A 19,472-nucleotide genomic window follows, 5' to 3' on the forward strand; every position below is an offset into this window, starting at 1 on the left:
ATTTTTCACTGTTTTTAAAATGTTTCACCGAGTGCGGATAAAATGGACACCCCGTAGAAATATTCTTCGTTATTACTTTCTACATTCGTGAATATTCTAATTTCCTATATTTTCTTCCTCGATTTTCTAAAATTCGTAAATATCACACGATTTCGAAACACGACCGAATTCTATGACACGAGTGTTCGATTCCTATCTCGACCACGTTGCTATATTATTTCCTGAACAACTATCTTTCCTTATATAATTCCTAAATTTTTCGCAACTCACCGGGAGAGATATTCGTAAAAATTTATTACGTCGGAATGAAATAAGACACGAGTGACCATCTCGACAGAGACGCCATTACACAACGATTACATCCTATCTTCTCATAATTCCTTGCATCAGCGCCCCTATCGATCAAGATCTTAATTAACGCGACACGTATTCCCATTGATAACAACTTGGGAGCTTAATAAGAAGGAACAGGCATCCGTCGGGGCGAAAAATCCCACAGTGAGAGCCTTGGAAACTTCCATGTCCCGCGCACGATTTCGAACAATGTATCACACCGTGCGATCGTTATCGTTACAACCGGTGATCGTGCCAAATATCTTCCCCTAATATCCCCGATTAAACACTTAAGAACGTGTAATCGATTATTCTTATCGCGAGACCGTCGTTGGTAATCTGTGCGAAAGCAAACAAGCTCCGTGTCACTTTCAGCCTTCATCCACTCTAGATTCCAGCAGTTTCCGAAAACTCGTTAGGCTTCGGATTTATCGGATAGCATCTCGCAGTGTTAACAAGGTAAACCCGACAAAAGTTTTCTGGCTTTTCTTATCGTTTCGATAGAGAGGATTTCATGAGAACAAGTTTGGTTTGGCCTATGTTTACACACCTTGCGTGACGATTGCGGGTTTATTCGAGATCCCCATTCTGGCGAAAAATTTTTGCCATTTCCTCGTTTTTATGAAAAGGAAATTTTTGCGATTTATTCCGCGGAAGAGTTATTGCGATTTTATTGTTCCGAAGAAAAATTATTGCGATTTTGTTGTTCCGATGGAAAATTATTGCGATTTTGTTACACTGAAGGAAAATTATTGCGATTTTGTTATATCGAAGGAAAATTATTGAGATTTCGTCATACCGAAGGAAAATTATTGCGATTTTGTTGTTCCGAAGGAAAATTATTGCGATTTTGTTACACTGAAGGAAAATTATTGCGATTTTGTTATATCGAAGGAAAATTATTGAGATTTCGTCATACCGAAGGAAAATTATTGCGATTTTGTTATACCGAAGGAAAATTATTGCGATTTTTAGTTTCGGAATAAGTTTTTGCATGCTACTTTCTTCCAAAGAAAATTGTTCGCAGTCTCCCATTCTCGGAAAAAATTATTCGCGACGGCCTTTTGCCGAAAGAAATTATTCGTGATCCGCTATTTTCGAAATTAATTATTCGCGATCCTCTATCCCCGAAATAAAATTATTCACGAATCCTATTTTGCAAAGGAAATTATTCTCCATCCCTTTTTTTATGAAATAAATTATTCGCGACCTCCTTTTTCCGAAAAGAATTATTCGCAATCTCCCATTTGCGAAATAAAATTATTCGCGAACCATATTTTCCGAAGGAAATTATTCGCGAACCCTAGTTTTCGAAGGAAATTATTCGCGAACCCTATTTTCCGAAGGAAATTATTCGCGAACCCTATTTTCCGAAGGAAAATATTCGCGAACCCTATTTTCCGAAGGAAATTATTCGCGAACCCTATTTTCCGAAGGAAATTATTCGCGAACCCGATTTTCCACAGGAAATTATTCTCTACCCTTTTACTTAAAAAAAAATTATTCGCGACCTCCTTTTTCCGAAAAGAATTATTCGCGATCTCTCATTTGCGAAATAAAATTATTCGCGAACCCTACTTTTCGAAGGAAATTATTCGCGAACCCGATTTTCCACAGGAAATTATTCTCTACCCTTTTACTTAAAAAAAAATTATTCGCGACCTCCTTTTTCCGAAAAGAATTATTCGCGATCTCTCATTTGCGAAATAAAATTATTCGCGAACCCTACTTTCCAAAGGAAATTATTCGCGAACCCGATTTTCCACAGGAAATTATTCTCTACCCTTTTACTTAAAAAAAAATTATTCGCGACCTCCTTTTTCCGAAAAGAATTATTCGCGATCTCTCATTTGCGAAATAAAATTATTCGCGAACCCTACTTTCCAAAGGAAATTATTCGCGAACCCGATTTTCCACAGGAAATTATTCTCTACCCTTTTACTTAAAAAAAAATTATTCGCGACCTCCTTTTTCCGAAAAGAATTATTCGCGATCTCTCATTTGCGAAATAAAATTATTCGCGAACCCTACTTTCCAAAGGAAATTATTCGCGAACCCGATTTTCCACAGGAAATTATTCTCTACCCTTTTACTTAAAAAAAAATTATTCGCGACCTCCTTTTTCCGAAAAGAATTATTCGCGATCTCTCATTTGCGAAATAAAATTATTCGCGAACCCTACTTTCCAAAGGAAATTATTCGCGAACCCGATTTTCCACAGGAAATTATTCTCTACCCTTTTACTTAAAAAAAAATTATTCGCGACCTCCTTTTTCCGAAAAGAATTATTCGCGATCTCTCATTTGCGAAATAAAATTATTCGCGAACCCTACTTTCCAAAGGAAATTATTCGCGAACCCGATTTTCCACAGGAAATTATTCTCTACCCTTTTACTTAAAAAAAAATTATTCGCGACCTCCTTTTTCCGAAAAGAATTATTCGCGATCTCTCATTTGCGAAATAAAATTATTCGCGAACCCTACTTTCCAAAGGAAATTATTCGCGAACCCGATTTTCCACAGGAAATTATTCTCTACCCTTTTACTTAAAAAAAAATTATTCGCGACCTCCTTTTTCCGAAAAGAATTATTCGCGATCTCTCATTTGCGAAATAAAATTATTCGCGAACCCTACTTTCCAAAGGAAATTATTCGCGAACCCGATTTTCCACAGGAAATTATTCTCTACCCTTTTACTTAAAAAAAAATTATTCGCGACCTCCTTTTTCCGAAAAGAATTATTCGCGATCTCTCATTTGCGAAATAAAATTATTCGCGAACCCTACTTTCCAAAGGAAATTATTCGCGAACCCGATTTTCCACAGGAAATTATTCTCTACCCTTTTACTTAAAAAAAAATTATTCGCGACCTCCTTTTTCCGAAAAGAATTATTCGCGATCTCTCATTTGCGAAATAAAATTATTCGCGAACCCTACTTTCCAAAGGAAATTATTCGCGAACCCGATTTTCCACAGGAAATTATTCTCTACCCTTTTACTTAAAAAAAAATTATTCGCGACCTCCTTTTTCCGAAAAGAATTATTCGCGATCTCTCATTTGCGAAATAAAATTATTCGCGAACCCTACTTTCCAAAGGAAATTATTCGCGAACCCGATTTTCCACAGGAAATTATTCTCTACCCTTTTACTTAAAAAAAAATTATTCGCGACCTCCTTTTTCCGAAAAGAATTATTCGCGATCTCTCATTTGCGAAATAAAATTATTCGCGAACCCTACTTTCCAAAGGAAATTATTCGCGAACCCGATTTTCCACAGGAAATTATTCTCTACCCTTTTACTTAAAAAAAAATTATTCGCGACCTCCTTTTTCCGAAAAGAATTATTCGCGATCTCTCATTTGCGAAATAAAATTATTCGCGAACCCTACTTTCCAAAGGAAATTATTCGCGAACCCGATTTTCCACAGGAAATTATTCTCTACCCTTTTACTTAAAAAAAAATTATTCGCGACCTCCTTTTTCCGAAAAGAATTATTCGCGATCTCTCATTTGCGAAATAAAATTATTCGCGAACCCTACTTTCCAAAGGAAATTATTCGCGAACCCGATTTTCCACAGGAAATTATTCTCTACCCTTTTACTTAAAAAAAAATTATTCGCGACCTCCTTTTTCCGAAAAGAATTATTCGCGATCTCTCATTTGCGAAATAAAATTATTCGCGAACCCTACTTTCCAAAGGAAATTATTCGCGAACCCGATTTTCCACAGGAAATTATTCTCTACCCTTTTACTTAAAAAAAAATTATTCGCGACCTCCTTTTTCCGAAAAGAATTATTCGCGATCTCTCATTTGCGAAATAAAATTATTCGCGAACCCTACTTTCCAAAGGAAATTATTCGCGAACCCGATTTTCCACAGGAAATTATTCTCTACCCTTTTACTTAAAAAAAAATTATTCGCGACCTCCTTTTTCCGAAAAGAATTATTCGCGATCTCTCATTTGCGAAATAAAATTATTCGCGAACCCTACTTTTCGAAGGAAATTATTCGCGAACCCTACTTTCCAAAGGAAATTATTCGCGAACCCTATTTTTCGAAGGAAATTATTCGCGAACCCTATTTTCCGAAGAAAATTATTCTCCATCCCTTTTCTTAAAAAAAAGAAAAATTAATCGCGACCTCCTTTTTCCGAAAAGAATTATTCGCGATCTCCCATTTGCGAAATAAAATTATTCGCGAACCCTATTTCCCGAAGAAAATTATTCTCCGTCCTTTTTCTTAAAAAAAAAAAAAAAAAATTATTCGCTATCTATTTTTTCCGAAAGAAATTATTCGCGATCCCCTATTTCAAAATAAAATTATTCGCACCGCCCACCCTCCACGCCCCCGAAAAATTACTCGCGACAGCCTTCCTCTACAAAAGAATTATTCGCAACCTGCCATATATCGGAATGAAATTTCCCTAGAAATTTGCATTGTACGTGAGTAGGTACTTACGGTTTGCCTCCGGGAACTCCAACGGATCCCATGGGGGCCCTCATGGCCACGTGGGGATCGTATAGCTGCTGCAGCGAAGGTGGTGCTCTGGGCGCCACGTAGCCGTTATAACCCATCATGTCTACGTGAGGATGCTGGCCAGCTGGTGCCAGATGGTGCGGCGGTGGGCCGGGCGCGTAGTGGGGCGGATAAGCGCTGGGCACACCGGGAGGCGGCGGTCCCTGGAGCAGCTTGGCCGATCCCGAGGGCTTGAGGCCGCCGCCGATCGCGGACCCCGAGGTCGGCGTGAGCGGCTTTGAGATCGGGGTCGTGGGCTTCTCCCGCTCCTCCATCTTTTTCGCGGACGGCGTGCTGGCGTTGCTGCTGGTCCCGCTTCGCGGCGAATGCGGCGGTACGTCTTTCTTCGTCTGCACGCCGGCGCCGATCGGCGCCACCTTGTCCAGCCCGTTCTCCCGCGGCGACGTCGTGCCGTTTACTACCGGGCTCGTTGGTCCCTCGCTGGCATCGTCCACCACCAGGTCCTGGTCGCTCTTCTCGCCGTCACTCTGGACAGACGGGGTACGAGATAGGTTAGTTTCGAATTTGTCACGATCCGGAGATGGGTCGGGATTCGGTGCCTTGTATCAGGGACTTAAGTCCCTCATACACTTTCGTACCGATTTTGTACAGGCAGTGCTATGTCAGATGTCGAAATACCGATATTTATTTTGCGACGATATCGGTATTGCACCGATACCTGTGTTTTGCGAAATACCAAGGGAAATATCGGTATGAAACCGATAAAGCTGTATGGAATACCCCAACATATACCCCCACAATACGAAATCGGTTGTTGTCGAAGTACCGGTTATTGTATTGCAACTATACCTGTATTAGAGGAAATACCGATCCCTGTATTGCAACGATACCGGTATTGCAACGATACCAGTATTCCACCGATATCTGTGTTATACAGAATACCGATCCCTGTATTGCAACGATACCGGTATTGCAATGATATCTGTGTTATACAGAATACCGATCCCTGTATTGCAACGATACCGGTATTGAAACGATACCGGTACTGCAACGATACCAGTATTCCACCGATATCTGTGTTATACAGAATACCGATCCCTGTATTGCAACGATACCGGTATTGCAACGATACCAGTATTCCACCGATATCTGTGTTATACAAAATACCGACCCCTGTATTGCAACGATACTAGTATTCATCGATATCTGTATTATACGAAATACCGATCCCTGTATTGCACCAATATCTGTGTTATGCAGAATAGCGTTAGTAGTATTGCACCGATACCTGTCTTATGTCAAATACCAAGGGAAATACCGGTATTACACCGATAAGGCTATACGAAAAACGATGTAATACTGATATCGGTATTGCACCGATACTTGTATTATACGAAATACCGAAATAAATACCGGTATTATGCCAATAAAATTATACGAAAAATAATACAATACCGAAATCGGTTATTATCGAAATGCCGATACTGATATAGCAACGATACCGATATTGTTGATACCGATATTGCCGATACTGATTATTACCGACAATTTCAAAATTTAAATCGTCACTCTGGTGGTGACGTTTCGAAGGTGTTCACAAGAAATATTGCAGAAATTGTTTATACATTCCAAATAAAAATAATCCCCATAAATACCCTAAATTTTATACAAATACAGGGTGTTCTATGTAATATTCGTCACGATTTTTCAAATACTTGCGATAATCTGACAGAAAAATGTTTTCAACAAAAGTTGATCGACTTTTAGTTAGCTCTACAATGCATTGAAAAATTTTCAAAAACCTGGTCCCCTTTTCGAAAAAAAAAATTTTGTTTTAAATAGCACTTTGTATTATTGAGTTAACAGTATTACAGCTCGATCTAAAATACCACGATCTTCGTCAAATTATCGTAAGTAGATTGAAAAATCGTGACGAATGTTACATAGAACACCCTGTATATATCTCGCAGTTTTATTTGTAAATTAATATCCTAGAATAATTTCTGATTTCGTTTGCACGTCGAATTGACGCGTGTCCGTGAAGATAAGTATACAGAAAGGTGCGCAAACCTAGTGTTAAACCGGTGACGTACTCTTGGGAAGTTCTCGAAACGTGATTTGCAAGTTTCTGGAAGTCGTTTAAGTATAATTTCTGACGTCTGAATTATCGACGTCTGTTAGGAAGTCGACGAAACGCGCGGGTTCTTCGCCATCTTGACGACGAGGCGAGGTTTGCTGTTCGCTCTGTGGCGTGTCTCAGCCCGCACACACGCTTTGTATCTAAGTTACATATTGGCGAGTCTTATCTTGTTTGAAGTCTCAATCACGGTTCAACGTTTCCTTCGTGTCCTATTAGCATCGGGATTAAACCTGATGCCGATATTGTCTGTCACCCATCGATTCCTAGACTAAGAGATCGTTTGGATAGGACGAATCCAGAGTGCATGTTCGACGAATCGTAATGGCGGATACGAAATTTGGAAAAATTATCGTAGATTTCGAATGGGTAGTGTCTATTGCAAATTTTTACGTTTATTGCGAATTTTTTAATTATGGTGTGTTTAATTATTGGACGTTTGACGAATCGTAATGGCGGATACGAAATTTGGAAAAATTATCGTAGATTTCGAATGAGTAGTGTCTATTGCAAATTTTTATGTTTATTGCGAATTTTTTAATTATGGTGTATTTAATTATTTGACGTTTGACGAATCGTAATGGCGGATACGAAATTTGGAAAAATTATCGTAGATTTCGAATGGGTAGTGCCTATTGCAAATTTGGTTAATTTATTGCGAATTTTTTAATTAGAGTGTGTTTAATTATCGGACACTCTTGTTGTCCGAGTTACCGATCGATTCCTAGACTAAGAGATCGTTTGGATAGGACGAATCCAGAGTGCATGTTCGACGAATCGTAATGGCGGATACGAAATTTGGAAAAATTACCGTAGATTTGGAATTTTTATTTATCGCGAATTTTTGAGTTATAGTACGTTTAATTATTGGAGGGTCGCGTCTTCTACGTATTGTCACGATTCCCTAAATTTCTCCTCGAAATCCTATTTTTCTCGAAATCAAATACAAAAGAGAGAAAGCAAAAAAAAATAATTGCGAAATTTTTCTATCGATTTAATATTTGCGTACATTTCGCAAAATATTTAGTCGTATATCCTACGCATTGTCAACACCCTATAATTTCCCTTCGATACCCTATTTTTCTCGGAATCAAATACCAAAAAGAAAAAGAGAAAAAATAATCGCGAAATTTCTGCACCCGAATATTCTGCACCGATTTAACAATCGCGAAAATTTTGCCAAATATTTAGATGTTACTCCTACGTATTGTCACGACTTCCTAAATTTCCCTTCGAAATTCTAGTCTTTTTAAAATCAAATACAAAAAAGAAAGAAAAAAATAATTGCGAAATTTCTGCATCGATTTAATATTCGCGAAAATTTAGCCAAATATTTAGTCTTCTATCCTACGTATTAACATAACCCTATAATTTCCTTTCGATATCATATTCTCCTCAAAATCAAATGCCAAAGAGGAAAAAGGAAAAAAATAATCGCGAAATTTCTGCACCGATTTAACACTCACGAAAATTCGCAAAATCTCTGCACCGATTTAATAATACTAGCGATGATTCGCAAAATCTTTTTACCGATTTAACATTCGCAAAAATTCACAAAATCTCTGCAACGATTTCAAACTCGCGAAAATTCGCAAAATCTCTGTACCGATTTAGCACTCACGAAAATTCGCAAAATCTCCGCATCGATTTAATAATACTAGCGATGATTCGCAAAATTTTTGCACCGATTTAACATTCGCGAAAATTCACAAAATCTCTGCAACGATTTCAAATTCGCGAAAATTCGCAAAATCTCTGTACCGATTTAGCACTCACGAAAATTCGCAAAATCTCTGCATCGATTTAATAATACTAGCGATGATTCGCAAAATTTTTGCACCGATTTAACATTCGCGAAAATTCACAAAATCTCTGCAACGATTTCAAATTCGCGAAAATTTGCAAAATCTCTGCATCGATTTAATAATACTAGCGATGATTCGCAAAATCTTTTTACCGATTTAACATTCGCGAAAATTCACAAAATCTCTGCAACGATTTCAAATTCGCGAAAATTCGCAAAATCTCTGCACCGATATAATAGTCGCGAAAATTTCGCCAAATTGGTCGTCTATCCAACGTATTAACAGAACCCTATAATTTCCCTTCGATATCCTATTCTCCTCAAAGCGAAATGCCAAAAAGGAAAAAGGAAAAAAATAATCACGAAATTTCTGCACCGATTTAACACTCACGAAAATTCGCAAAATCTCTGCACCGATTTAATAATAGACGCTACTCCTATACATTATCACGGCTCCCAAATTTCCCTTGAAAATCCAATTCTCCTCGAAATCAAACGGAAAATTTAAAACACGATGTCACGAAGAATCGCGAAACTTTCGAAAACCATAACAAAATGCAAACACTTACATGACCGATGTCCTTATCCTGCTCCTTCTTCATCTTCTTGATGTGCATGGGATGGTCATGGTGATTCTGAGAATGATGGGAATGATGCGTCTCCTGCGGTGTTCGTGGACGACTGTATTTATCACCGGGCGATATCGAGCTCCTCTGTAACACGACGAAAATTATGGTTCTCGCATATGCTCATCTGCAAGCAACGCGCTAGATCCGATATACTCCACTTCCGATCCTATCTACGTGTCTAACTACCTGCATAAACTGCCTCCAAAAAACAACGCTAAAAAACAAAATAAACAAAATAAATAAAATAAAAGAAAATTAAAAAAGACCAAGTGCAAAATAAAAATTTTCGTCACGAGATGCGATCATTCCCCAACAGGTTCTCGATTTATTCCGATTACAGGATCGATTTGTTCGCAGGGACGCAGCTACTTAACCAGCGGAGACAGGAGGGACGGGGATTTTCTAGCCGGGCAGAAGTATACGTTTACGCAGCCGTTAATCCCTGGTTAAATAACAGACAACCGGCATAGACTGGAACAACGGATTATCCACGTGTTTCCTGCGGTTCGATCAACGTGACAAAACCGTAATTACCCGCGTCGACGGTTATTATCAATTGTCACGCGACCGTTCGCGATAATCGATTTCGACTTTCCATCCGTGACAGCCGCCCACCGGCGGAGTTTCCATGCGTAGATTTCGGGGGTCGGATCGCGTTACGCCGAATAAAATCTCTATATCCGTCAGACGGAATCGCGGCACACGGGTTTTCCGTGATTTTCATGCGCGCGATATGATTTAATCATCGGTCCCCGTCGCGACTTCCGCGCCGTTCCCGCGATTTCGCCGGGGGGGGGGGCAAAATCTTTTTCGGGGATTCTTTCGGTATTCGCTTTTGACCAAAAATGGCACACACCGTGATAACTATTATTATGGACTGACGATGTAATGACATATCGCGTGATAATACATCAATTTTTAGCCGAAACCACGAATGGCCCTGGGGATCGTCGTGGATAGAAATGGACACCAATATCTTTCAAGTTTTTTGATAGCTAACACGTTAACCCCTTCTCGTATTTTGACGAGTCTGACACGTGACGAAGATATTGGGTCGAACATGAATATCACGAGTCTGACACGTGTCGAAGATATTGGGTCGAACATGAATATCACGAGTCGGACGCGTGATGAAGATTTTCGGTCAAACATGAATATCACGAGTGCGGCTCGTGATGAAGATATTGGGTCAAAGATGAATATCACGAGTCCGACGCGTGAACGGAACATTTTTCTAAATATGGTTTTGAAACTGACATCGATTATAAAATGTAATATATTTATAATATTTCTATGTTAGGACCGAACTAGTCGTGAGGTACTAATAATGAGATACTATAATAAATTTAATTTGGGAGCCATTTAGGTTTTGCGGGTCTACTGTGCACGTTGTCGTTTTTGTTCTAATCGCTCCTGTTTCCGCAGTCACTCTTAACACACGTGTCAGTTTTATTATTTTCATTAAATTCATCAACATTTGTAAACCGGCTCGAACATCGTCAAATCCTGTCTGCAACCGTCGATACCAACCGTATTTCACGAAACACAGTTCCAGCTTGCTTCACCCTGCGACAAAATCGTACACCCACCTCACACCCTAACCTCCGCCCACGTCGTAACAAAGTGGAAGAAAACCGAAAGCAAACCTGGCCGAGGCAACGATGCACCTTTTCGGTGAAAGCACTACCGCAGGAATAGCTGCGGCCTGGAAGAGCGAAAAAGAAGCAGAGGGAAGCAAACGGAACCCCGATACCGAGTAGAAGGAGGTCGAGAAAGGGAAGGATAAAAGGCCGAAGAAAAAGAGAGTCGAAAAATAAAAATAAAAGGGAAGAAAAATGAAAGAAGACGCTTTGGGAAGAGGTTGATAATGATTATAGAGTCGGCACGGCCCAGGAGAGAGCAAGACAGACAGACCCAGGCTGTGGAGCGTGGACGAAGGACGAGGGAGCAGAGAAAACTGCCCGAGGATGGGTCGAATAAGGAGAGAGGAAAATAGAATGGCGAGAGGCAGAATGAGAGGGCGTCGATGGGCGTTTCGCGGTCCCGCGATGATTACAGGCTCGGCGAACCTATAATACACGCTGCTATCTCCCCCTTCCCCTCCCTTCTTTATGGCTGCTCTGCTCTTTCCATTATTTTTCTCCCTTTTTTCTCCCTTTTCACTCGGCCCGACTCTCCTTCCCCCTCCCGCCGCCGTTCTTCGCCCGGCACCCTCTCCATCCGCTCCACGGACCCCGCCGCGCGGGTGTCGGCTGGGTCTGGTTCGGGACCGTTCGCAAGAAGAAGGTCGTTACTTGCATTTTCTACGGGCGAGGACCCTGCCTTCCTGCCTTCCCTACGGCTACGTGCGAGCCAAGTTTCCGCGGCCTCGTTGCAGGGTGCATCGTGGGCCCGACGGACCTCGCCTGTTAAGGTCGATACGATCGGGACTAGTATTCCTGGGGGATTACTTTCGTACGTTTAATGCCGCGCGTTGTAAAATACATTGTCTCGGGTTCTCGGGACAGATTCCTTTTCTGGGTCTTGCTAAGTTTCCAGTGGCTGGGCCTTATCCCTGAACGCGACGGGTTTTTGTTTTTTGGGACAGTTTCAAGTTTCGGGAAAATTTCTGCGAGATTTGATTGGGGTTGTTATTGTTACTTTGGGGAAATTGTGGAATTTTTGCTCAGGTTGGTAATGTTATCGTGATTCTGTGTAAGTTAATGACGTAATTTTGTGGGAATTGGTATTGTATTTTTGTGGCTGTTAATATTTTTATAACGCACGATATTTTTCTAAGTCTTAGTTGAGAGACTAATTCGTGTCTATGTGTATTTGATTATTAATGTATCAGAACACAAGAGAAACTGACAATTGCCAATTTTTACAGAAGAGCAATCACATCGACATAACCTCATCTTCTCGTCACAAAATTGTCTTCGCTCTAACTCCTAAATTTTCATTCTTCTCGGCTAATCTCAATACCCATCAGTAGGAACCATAAGAGACAAGACCCACTGAAACAACGATGACTTTAATAATCAAAAGTGGAACCCCATGGGGGGTGGGACCCCCACAGACCTCTCGCAACAACCTACCCCCACCCTTTCATCACAAAATTGTCTTCACTCTGACCCCTAAATTTCCATTCTTCTCAGCAATTCAAAATACCAAAGACCCACCCAAACAACGAAGACTTAATAATCAAAACAATTGGAACCCCATGGGGGGTGGGACCCCCATAGACCTCTCGCAACAACCTACCCCCACCCTTTCATCACAAAATTGTCATCACTCTGACTCCTAAATTTCCCTTCTTCTCAGCAATTCAAAATACCAAAGACCCACCCAAACAACGAAGACTTAATAATCAAAACAAAAACTCCATGGGGGGTTGGGACCCCCATAGACCTATCGCAACAGCCTACCCCCACCCTTTCATCACAAAATTGTCTTCACTCTGACTCCTAAATTTCCCTTCTTCTCAGCAATTCAAAATACCAAAGACCCACCCAAACAACGAAGACTTAATAATCAAAACAAAAACTCCATGGGGGGTTGGGCCCCCCACAGACCTATCGCAACAGCCTACCCCCACCCTTTCATCACAAAATTGTCTTCACCCTGACTCCTAAATAAAAACTCCATGGGGGGTTGGGCCCCCCATAGACCTATCGCAACAGCCTACCCCCACCCTTTCATCACAAAATTGTCTTCACCCTGACTCCTAAATTTTCTCAGCTATTCTTAATACCCAAAACCAAGGCCCAAAAACCAGAGATAGATCTATTGCATCAACCTCCCTCATTCTCATCCAACCTCGCAAAACGTCCCCTATCTCTCGCAGCTACTCCCAACACACGACCCAAAAAGGAAGAACAGTCGTGCCAACAACACCCTAACTCTCATCGCGCTAACCTTCCCCAATCTCGCGAAATTTCCTTCACTCTCACTCCCTGGGACTCTCTTTTCTCTGCTCGCAGCTATTCCTAACACCCGAGTTCCGTATCTGCGTCCCAGCATCGCGAACACGCGACGCGTATACGCGTCGCAACGCAGCGTGTACGAAGCTTAACGCACGTACAACGTACTCGACGTACGAGTACTCGCGACGTGACCCCGTCCCGCAGCCCCTCCGCGCCCCTCTCCAGCCTACTGCGCGTGTATTACAGCTACATTACACGCGTGTAACTTTCCGTGCGCGTGAAGGGTACAACGAGTGGTTCGGCGTACTTCGCTCACGAGCACCCACTGTACGCGCAATTATGTTTTCGACGAACGCGCCGAGTGGTATAAAGTGGCGGCCGGAAAAAGAGGCCGGCTCGAAAAATACCTAACCGCGGTTACTAAGAAAAGAGCCTACTCGCGCTGCTCTTTGCCTTCCGTATCCCGCGTTCCGCTCCCTTGCGTTTCCGGGTTCCCGGCACCACCCGGGCAAATTTCTCTTCAGCGCGCACCTCCGGTGTTTATTTTTTTCACCGACTCGCCTGTTTTACAGTATAAACCGTCGACCTATCGGTGTTACCGCTAGACCTACCGTGAAGGGTCAAATAACCGGTAAAGGAAGGTATAAAATATATCGGAAGAAAAATTGAATGCGAAATTTTCAATTTTAAAAATTTAAAAATGGAAAGGTCCTGGTGGGTGTTTAGTCGCCATTTTATTTCGTATTGGCGCTGTAGAATAGTTGATATTAAATTTAGGCCGATATTTGTATTCAAATAAAAATTCCATGGATAAGGATTAACCCTTTGCACTCAGCGATGTTTTCGTTAGAGAAATATAGTAATTCGAAGACTTTCTGCCATAAAATCGGTGATATTCTACGTATCGTTAAGCAATTTTAAATTCGAGATATTAATTAATAATGATCGTTAGAATCTGATTAAATGGCGACTGAGAATCGCCTCTCGAGTGCAAAGAGTTAACCGTTTCGTGACGGCGAACTAGTACCATACTTCGCCACTTTTCGCGATGGCGCGACTGACCGCACTCCGCCACCATTTTCTGCTGCGCCTAACGTCTGTACTAGCTATATTTCGAATTCGCTATTGAAATTAATATATACGTTACTAATACATGTTACATATATGTATGTTGGAATAGTAGATTGAGAGTCAGTGCGAAGGAACCCTTAGGCCTATCTAGCTGATGACACAATAATCCCTAATTATGATTAATTCGTTTCCACAGTGACACGTCGGGTATGGGTTCCGAAGCACGCACCATTTCGTCGCGAAGTCGCGATACCAAGATGGCGGAGGGTGGCGCCACGCGCGCGTCTCGCGGGAACAGGATAATGCAAGGGATTTAACCCTTTGCGGACAAGAGCCACGTATATGCGTTTTGTGGAAGCCATCAGTTTGGCCGAGGAACGAGTATATGTAGGAATAGTAGCTTGAGAGTCAGTGCGAAGGAACCCTTGGGTCAGTCTAACTGGCGACGGGCAATAGACAGTAATCTAGGGTTAGGATTGAATGTTTAGAGGATGTCTGAAGTGCGCGTGGAAGGACGAATGACCGCGTGCAAGAATCGGATGAACGGGATATTTATGACTGTATGGAATGCAAGTGAAGAGCGAAAGGCGCCTGAATGATTAGGGTACGTGGCCCACCTCGAGAGCGAGGCTATGGGAAATGCGTGATCGAGGAAGAAAGCTTGAGTATGAAAGAAGACAGTGTGCAAGGTTTAAATGAGGGTGCAAGGGCTGTCCGGGGACAGTCCTGTTGGTCAGAGTATACGAGAAGTTTGAAAGAGAGTCCAGTCGGTGATAGTTCGAAGAGTGCGAGTGTGCATAGCGTATTTAGTTTAATCATTTAACTTGTAACTTTACTTTTAGGTCCCTTAGCTCGTAAATGAAATATATATTGGAATTAAACAACATCCTTTTATTCCGTATATTGCCAATCAGAACATATCCCTACATATATGCGTTCGACGAAAACAACCAATGGGCTGAATAAACGCGTTACTATGGCCGAGCTGTTACAGATCTAGGACCCTCACGCCATTTTTAATATTTTGCTCGCTGACCCCATCTAAAGCGAGTGGCGAAATTTTTATTCAAAATGGGCCCTAGGAAAAGCTTAATTGGTTTTTCTTGGTATAGCATGATAGTTGTGAGCATGAGATCTTACGACGATAATAAAGGAACGGGCGTGGTATCGGGTTTAGGTTTGTGCGTGCTAGGTTCAAAATTCCGTGACGAGTTTACCACTCTTGCGTGCTGTAGAGGCGTTTCGCTATGACGAGTTAATTCGTCATCCCTGGTTAGAGGGGTAATCGCTTTTCGTTATTTCTTTCCCCATCTTTCTTTTAAATACCGACAGATATCCTGTGTTAGAAATAATTGTGAACAGTGAAACAAATTTTGAGGTTAGATGAAGGTATGTCGATGTGACTGTTCTTCCCTTTTGGATCGTGTGTTGGGAATAGAGTTGGCAATTGTAATTTGTAGCGCAAACGTACTAACCTAACTCGAATCTCGCAATTTTTATCCCCAAACCTTAATATTTCGATATTTCGATCGTTAGAAAATCGCGTTCTATTCGTGGGTCGTTTTTCGAAAATCACGTGACGCCATTGCGCCGTTGAAATACGTCGAAACACTAGGAACACTGTGAACATAATAGCCGCGATAAAGAGAAGCGAAATAAGCACCTTAAGGTGTCGTTAAACGAAACGATTGTAAAAGAAAACTTTCACAGTTATCCAACATGTCTGACCCATTTGTGCAAATGTTCGGTAATTAGATGTAAATTACGTATAACAGCCTGATCGAACGCGTCACGAACGGGAAGGTTGCACAGGTCGATTGCGAGAGGAACTACGTGGTAGGTAAATTTTTTCCAAACAATGAATCATTAACGATGACTGAATTTTCTTATCGTTTTCTGCTATCTTTCATTATCAAACCTAACTCACCACCTCGAGAGATACAATTGTCAAGGAAAATTTAATCGAACCACGTTTATCGAGATAAAAGGGAATGTGAAAGTGGGGAGCAATTGTTGCTCCAATAGCAACGAAACGAAAAAATTCTAACAGCCATTACTTGTAATAAATAAGTATAATTAAATACCACCAAAAAATTCTAATTTATCGATTATTATCTTATCCTCGGCGAAATAAAATCGATACTGGATTTGGTAAAAGAATTTGTACGATTTTAGATGCAGATTTTTAATGTTACCAGTAACGTATGGTCACTTTTGGTAAAACGTTCACTCTTATCTAGATAAAAGCGCGATGAAATCGCAGCACTTTAACCGTTATTATCTACACAGGAAAAATCGGGAAATTATTTCCGTCGAGTTCGAATTTATGATTGTCGTTGGAATGAGAAAGGAAGAATTCTAAATTTTTCACGCGTAGAAATCCGAGCATTATCTACTATAATTTAACTTCCAAATTTATTTTTCTTCAAACGCTATGAATTCTCGCCGAAAATTATTTTAGACGAAATAATTTTGAACGAAATTAACCTAGCCTAACCCTAACTCCTATGACAAAACACGAAAATCGTATAATACGAAAAAATTGGCGAGCGCAGACGTATCGGTGGCTCGCCACACGTATCCACACATTCGATTACCCACCGTGAGTCAACAGTTCTCTGTAAACGCAAAAAACATACACTAGCGATTATTAACGCGAGTCTGTTAACAGGCGAAAGGCAAATAAAAGAACGCCGGGTCGCCAAAGTGCCATTAAGCGCGAGGACGATCCGTTTTTCGGGCCCCGGTTCGAAAAGTTCCACGAATCTGTCGCGTTTTCCGGTGACGGAAGGACCGTGGGACTCCTTGTTCCGCCGCCAATGCACGGCCGCCATTGCGCGCCATAAATCCGGCAGCAGAGACGCGCGGATGTTGAAGCAATTTTAATCGGCGAAAATACAGATACGATTTTTGCCGTTCGTTCGGTTCAATTCGTTTCAATTGGATTTATTTATCTACGTCATTAAATCCTTTCGAAATTTCAGACGGAAACAGCGCGCGGGAACGGATAAGCGGTAAAAAATGCCCATCCGTTCGCATATTTATTTATTTATGCCGATAGATCGTACGTAGAAGTCCCGACGGATAATCCGATTGTTAACTCGACATTTCGATAAATGATTTGTCTGCGTTTCAGCGGAGAAATATTTACCAGCCTGGCGGGGAGGAGTGGGGAGGGCGGGTGGAAAATATGGGCCCGTAAATCTCGTCGCATATTATTGTTTCATCCGCGATAAAACAGCGACGCTGACATAATTTCATTTGCGTAGTAAACCTTAATTACGACACGTGAAAAATAAACCGCGCCTCGCGCCCTTCCGCTTCCGTTCGGCTGCGAACCCTCACCCCCCGGCCCCCGTCGTGTATCTCTGACGCTCGAAAATCCCAACAAAGAGCCGCCACGTCGCCGCCCCACTTCGACGTCCATTAATAATTTCGTTCGAAACGACGGCGTTATCGCGCGTGATTTCTGCGCCGCTGTACGCGCGTCAAACCTCCCGTAAATTACTCGTTAAAAGCAACGCAGGAAAGCTTAAATACGGCGTGACAACAGGCGAGGGGAAAAAAGCGAGGAAGAAAACGGGGAACGAAAGTGGTTCGCGGAACAACGAGAGATCCCGTTAACGACGAATTCTCGTCCTGTTACGGGGATTCGTCTCGCGACGAGTGAACACCGACGGGATATCGAGTCTACATCGTGACGTCACTCCACTTCTGATCACGTGACGCGTAGACTCAGGCCTGGATTGGGGATCCGATCCCCCACCCCCGCGCGACGGCCTACGACGATGAACGTGCCCCCACTCCGAGCCCGCGTCTACTCGTCACGTGAGCAGATGAACAGTGACGTCACGTAGATGTAGATGCTTAGGGTACAAGGAAAAACGATTCTAAAGAATTCCAGATTTATTTGTCGATTGAAACGCAAATCGCAGGAATTACGTATTTATCGGGAAACGAATACAAAGTTTATATCTCGTAGGATGTTATGCGATTTAGCGAAACGAATAGTTAGCCGGAAGTATCGAAATTGCGTCGATTCTACGCAATCGAGCACGCGGAGTTTTTCCTTGCAATCAGTGCGTCGCGGAATCATGCGGTTCGGATACGATACTCGAAAGTGAACGAGAAAGAGGGGGACAAACAGAGAAACAAAGAGCAGGGCGAAACGTAAAAACGGAAAAGAGCGGTAGAGAAAAAATAGAACGAAATATTTTCTACTCACGTGTCTCTCCTCGGTCGAGCTGAGACCTGTAACGAGACAAATGCAAACAGTCGTCAGTCAAAAGCCGTGCGGAACGTTTCCACTCGGTGGTGGGAATATATAACCAAAAAACGAGAAAGGGGAAAAAAATCAAAGAAAAAAAGAAAAATCATTTTCATGCATGACGTCGGGCTTCGCTGCACTACGATGAAACCGGGTGAACGGTGAGGGGTGCTGGCAAAAAGAGGGACAGGTGAAAAAAAATAAAAAAAAAAAAAAAAAAAAAAAAAAAAAGGGGAAAAGAATCCCGGCCACCGCGCGTCGATAAAATGTTAATAACGTGCCCATAAAAGAGAGACAGCAAGGGGTGTGAGCCGGAACGAGAACGGTGCACGCGCGCGCGTTTGCGTGTGTGCGGTGGCACAGCGTGGATAGTGGAAGCGCGAGCGGCGCCCGTATAAATGATCTTCATGCATATTTATGCGCTTTTCGCTCAAAACCGCCGGTGTCCGCTAACAGGGTGACGCAAACACGCTCACCCCCGCCGAAAGCGGATACCCGAAAAGCGCTTTGAAAATTTCCAGTCGAGCGAGCCGAGCCGCACGCTCGCGCCACGTCGGCTACATATTCCTTTTTTCTCTCTTTTCCCCTTTTTTCTCGCCACCCGTCCCCGCCGTCGACTGTCCCGCGGTCTAGAGTGTTCCGCGGCCCCTTTCGATGGATCGTACACACGCGTGCATATACGTATATACACGGGCAAATATACGTGTGCAGAGCGGCGTATATATGCACGTAGGTACACACAGACTGGGCGGTCGACCGGCGCTCTCTCTTTTTTCCGGGGTATCGCAAAAGCGGGATCAAACGGATGATGGTGACAAAAAGAGAAAAATCCCCGGTGGTCTGGAGC

The 19,472-nt window shown here is 42.1% G+C and overlaps 1 protein-coding gene across 1 annotated transcript in view; it reads right to left on the reverse strand.

Moving 5' to 3' along the window:
• LOC108545401 (protein groucho-1) overlaps nt 1–19,472 on the reverse strand; it is a 102,578-nt gene that overhangs the window by 9,143 nt on the left and 73,963 nt on the right. Inside the window, 3 exon segments of the mRNA XM_017896981.1 lie at nt 4,795–5,339; nt 9,323–9,466; nt 18,584–18,609. Coding sequence (XP_017752470.1) covers nt 4,795–5,339; nt 9,323–9,466; nt 18,584–18,609 — 715 coding nt within the window.

This window comes from Eufriesea mexicana, unplaced genomic scaffold (assembly GCF_001483705.2).
Source record: "Eufriesea mexicana isolate 0111107269 unplaced genomic scaffold, ASM148370v2 scaffold437, whole genome shotgun sequence".
Classification (NCBI taxonomy): Eukaryota; Metazoa; Arthropoda; class Insecta; order Hymenoptera; family Apidae; genus Eufriesea; species Eufriesea mexicana.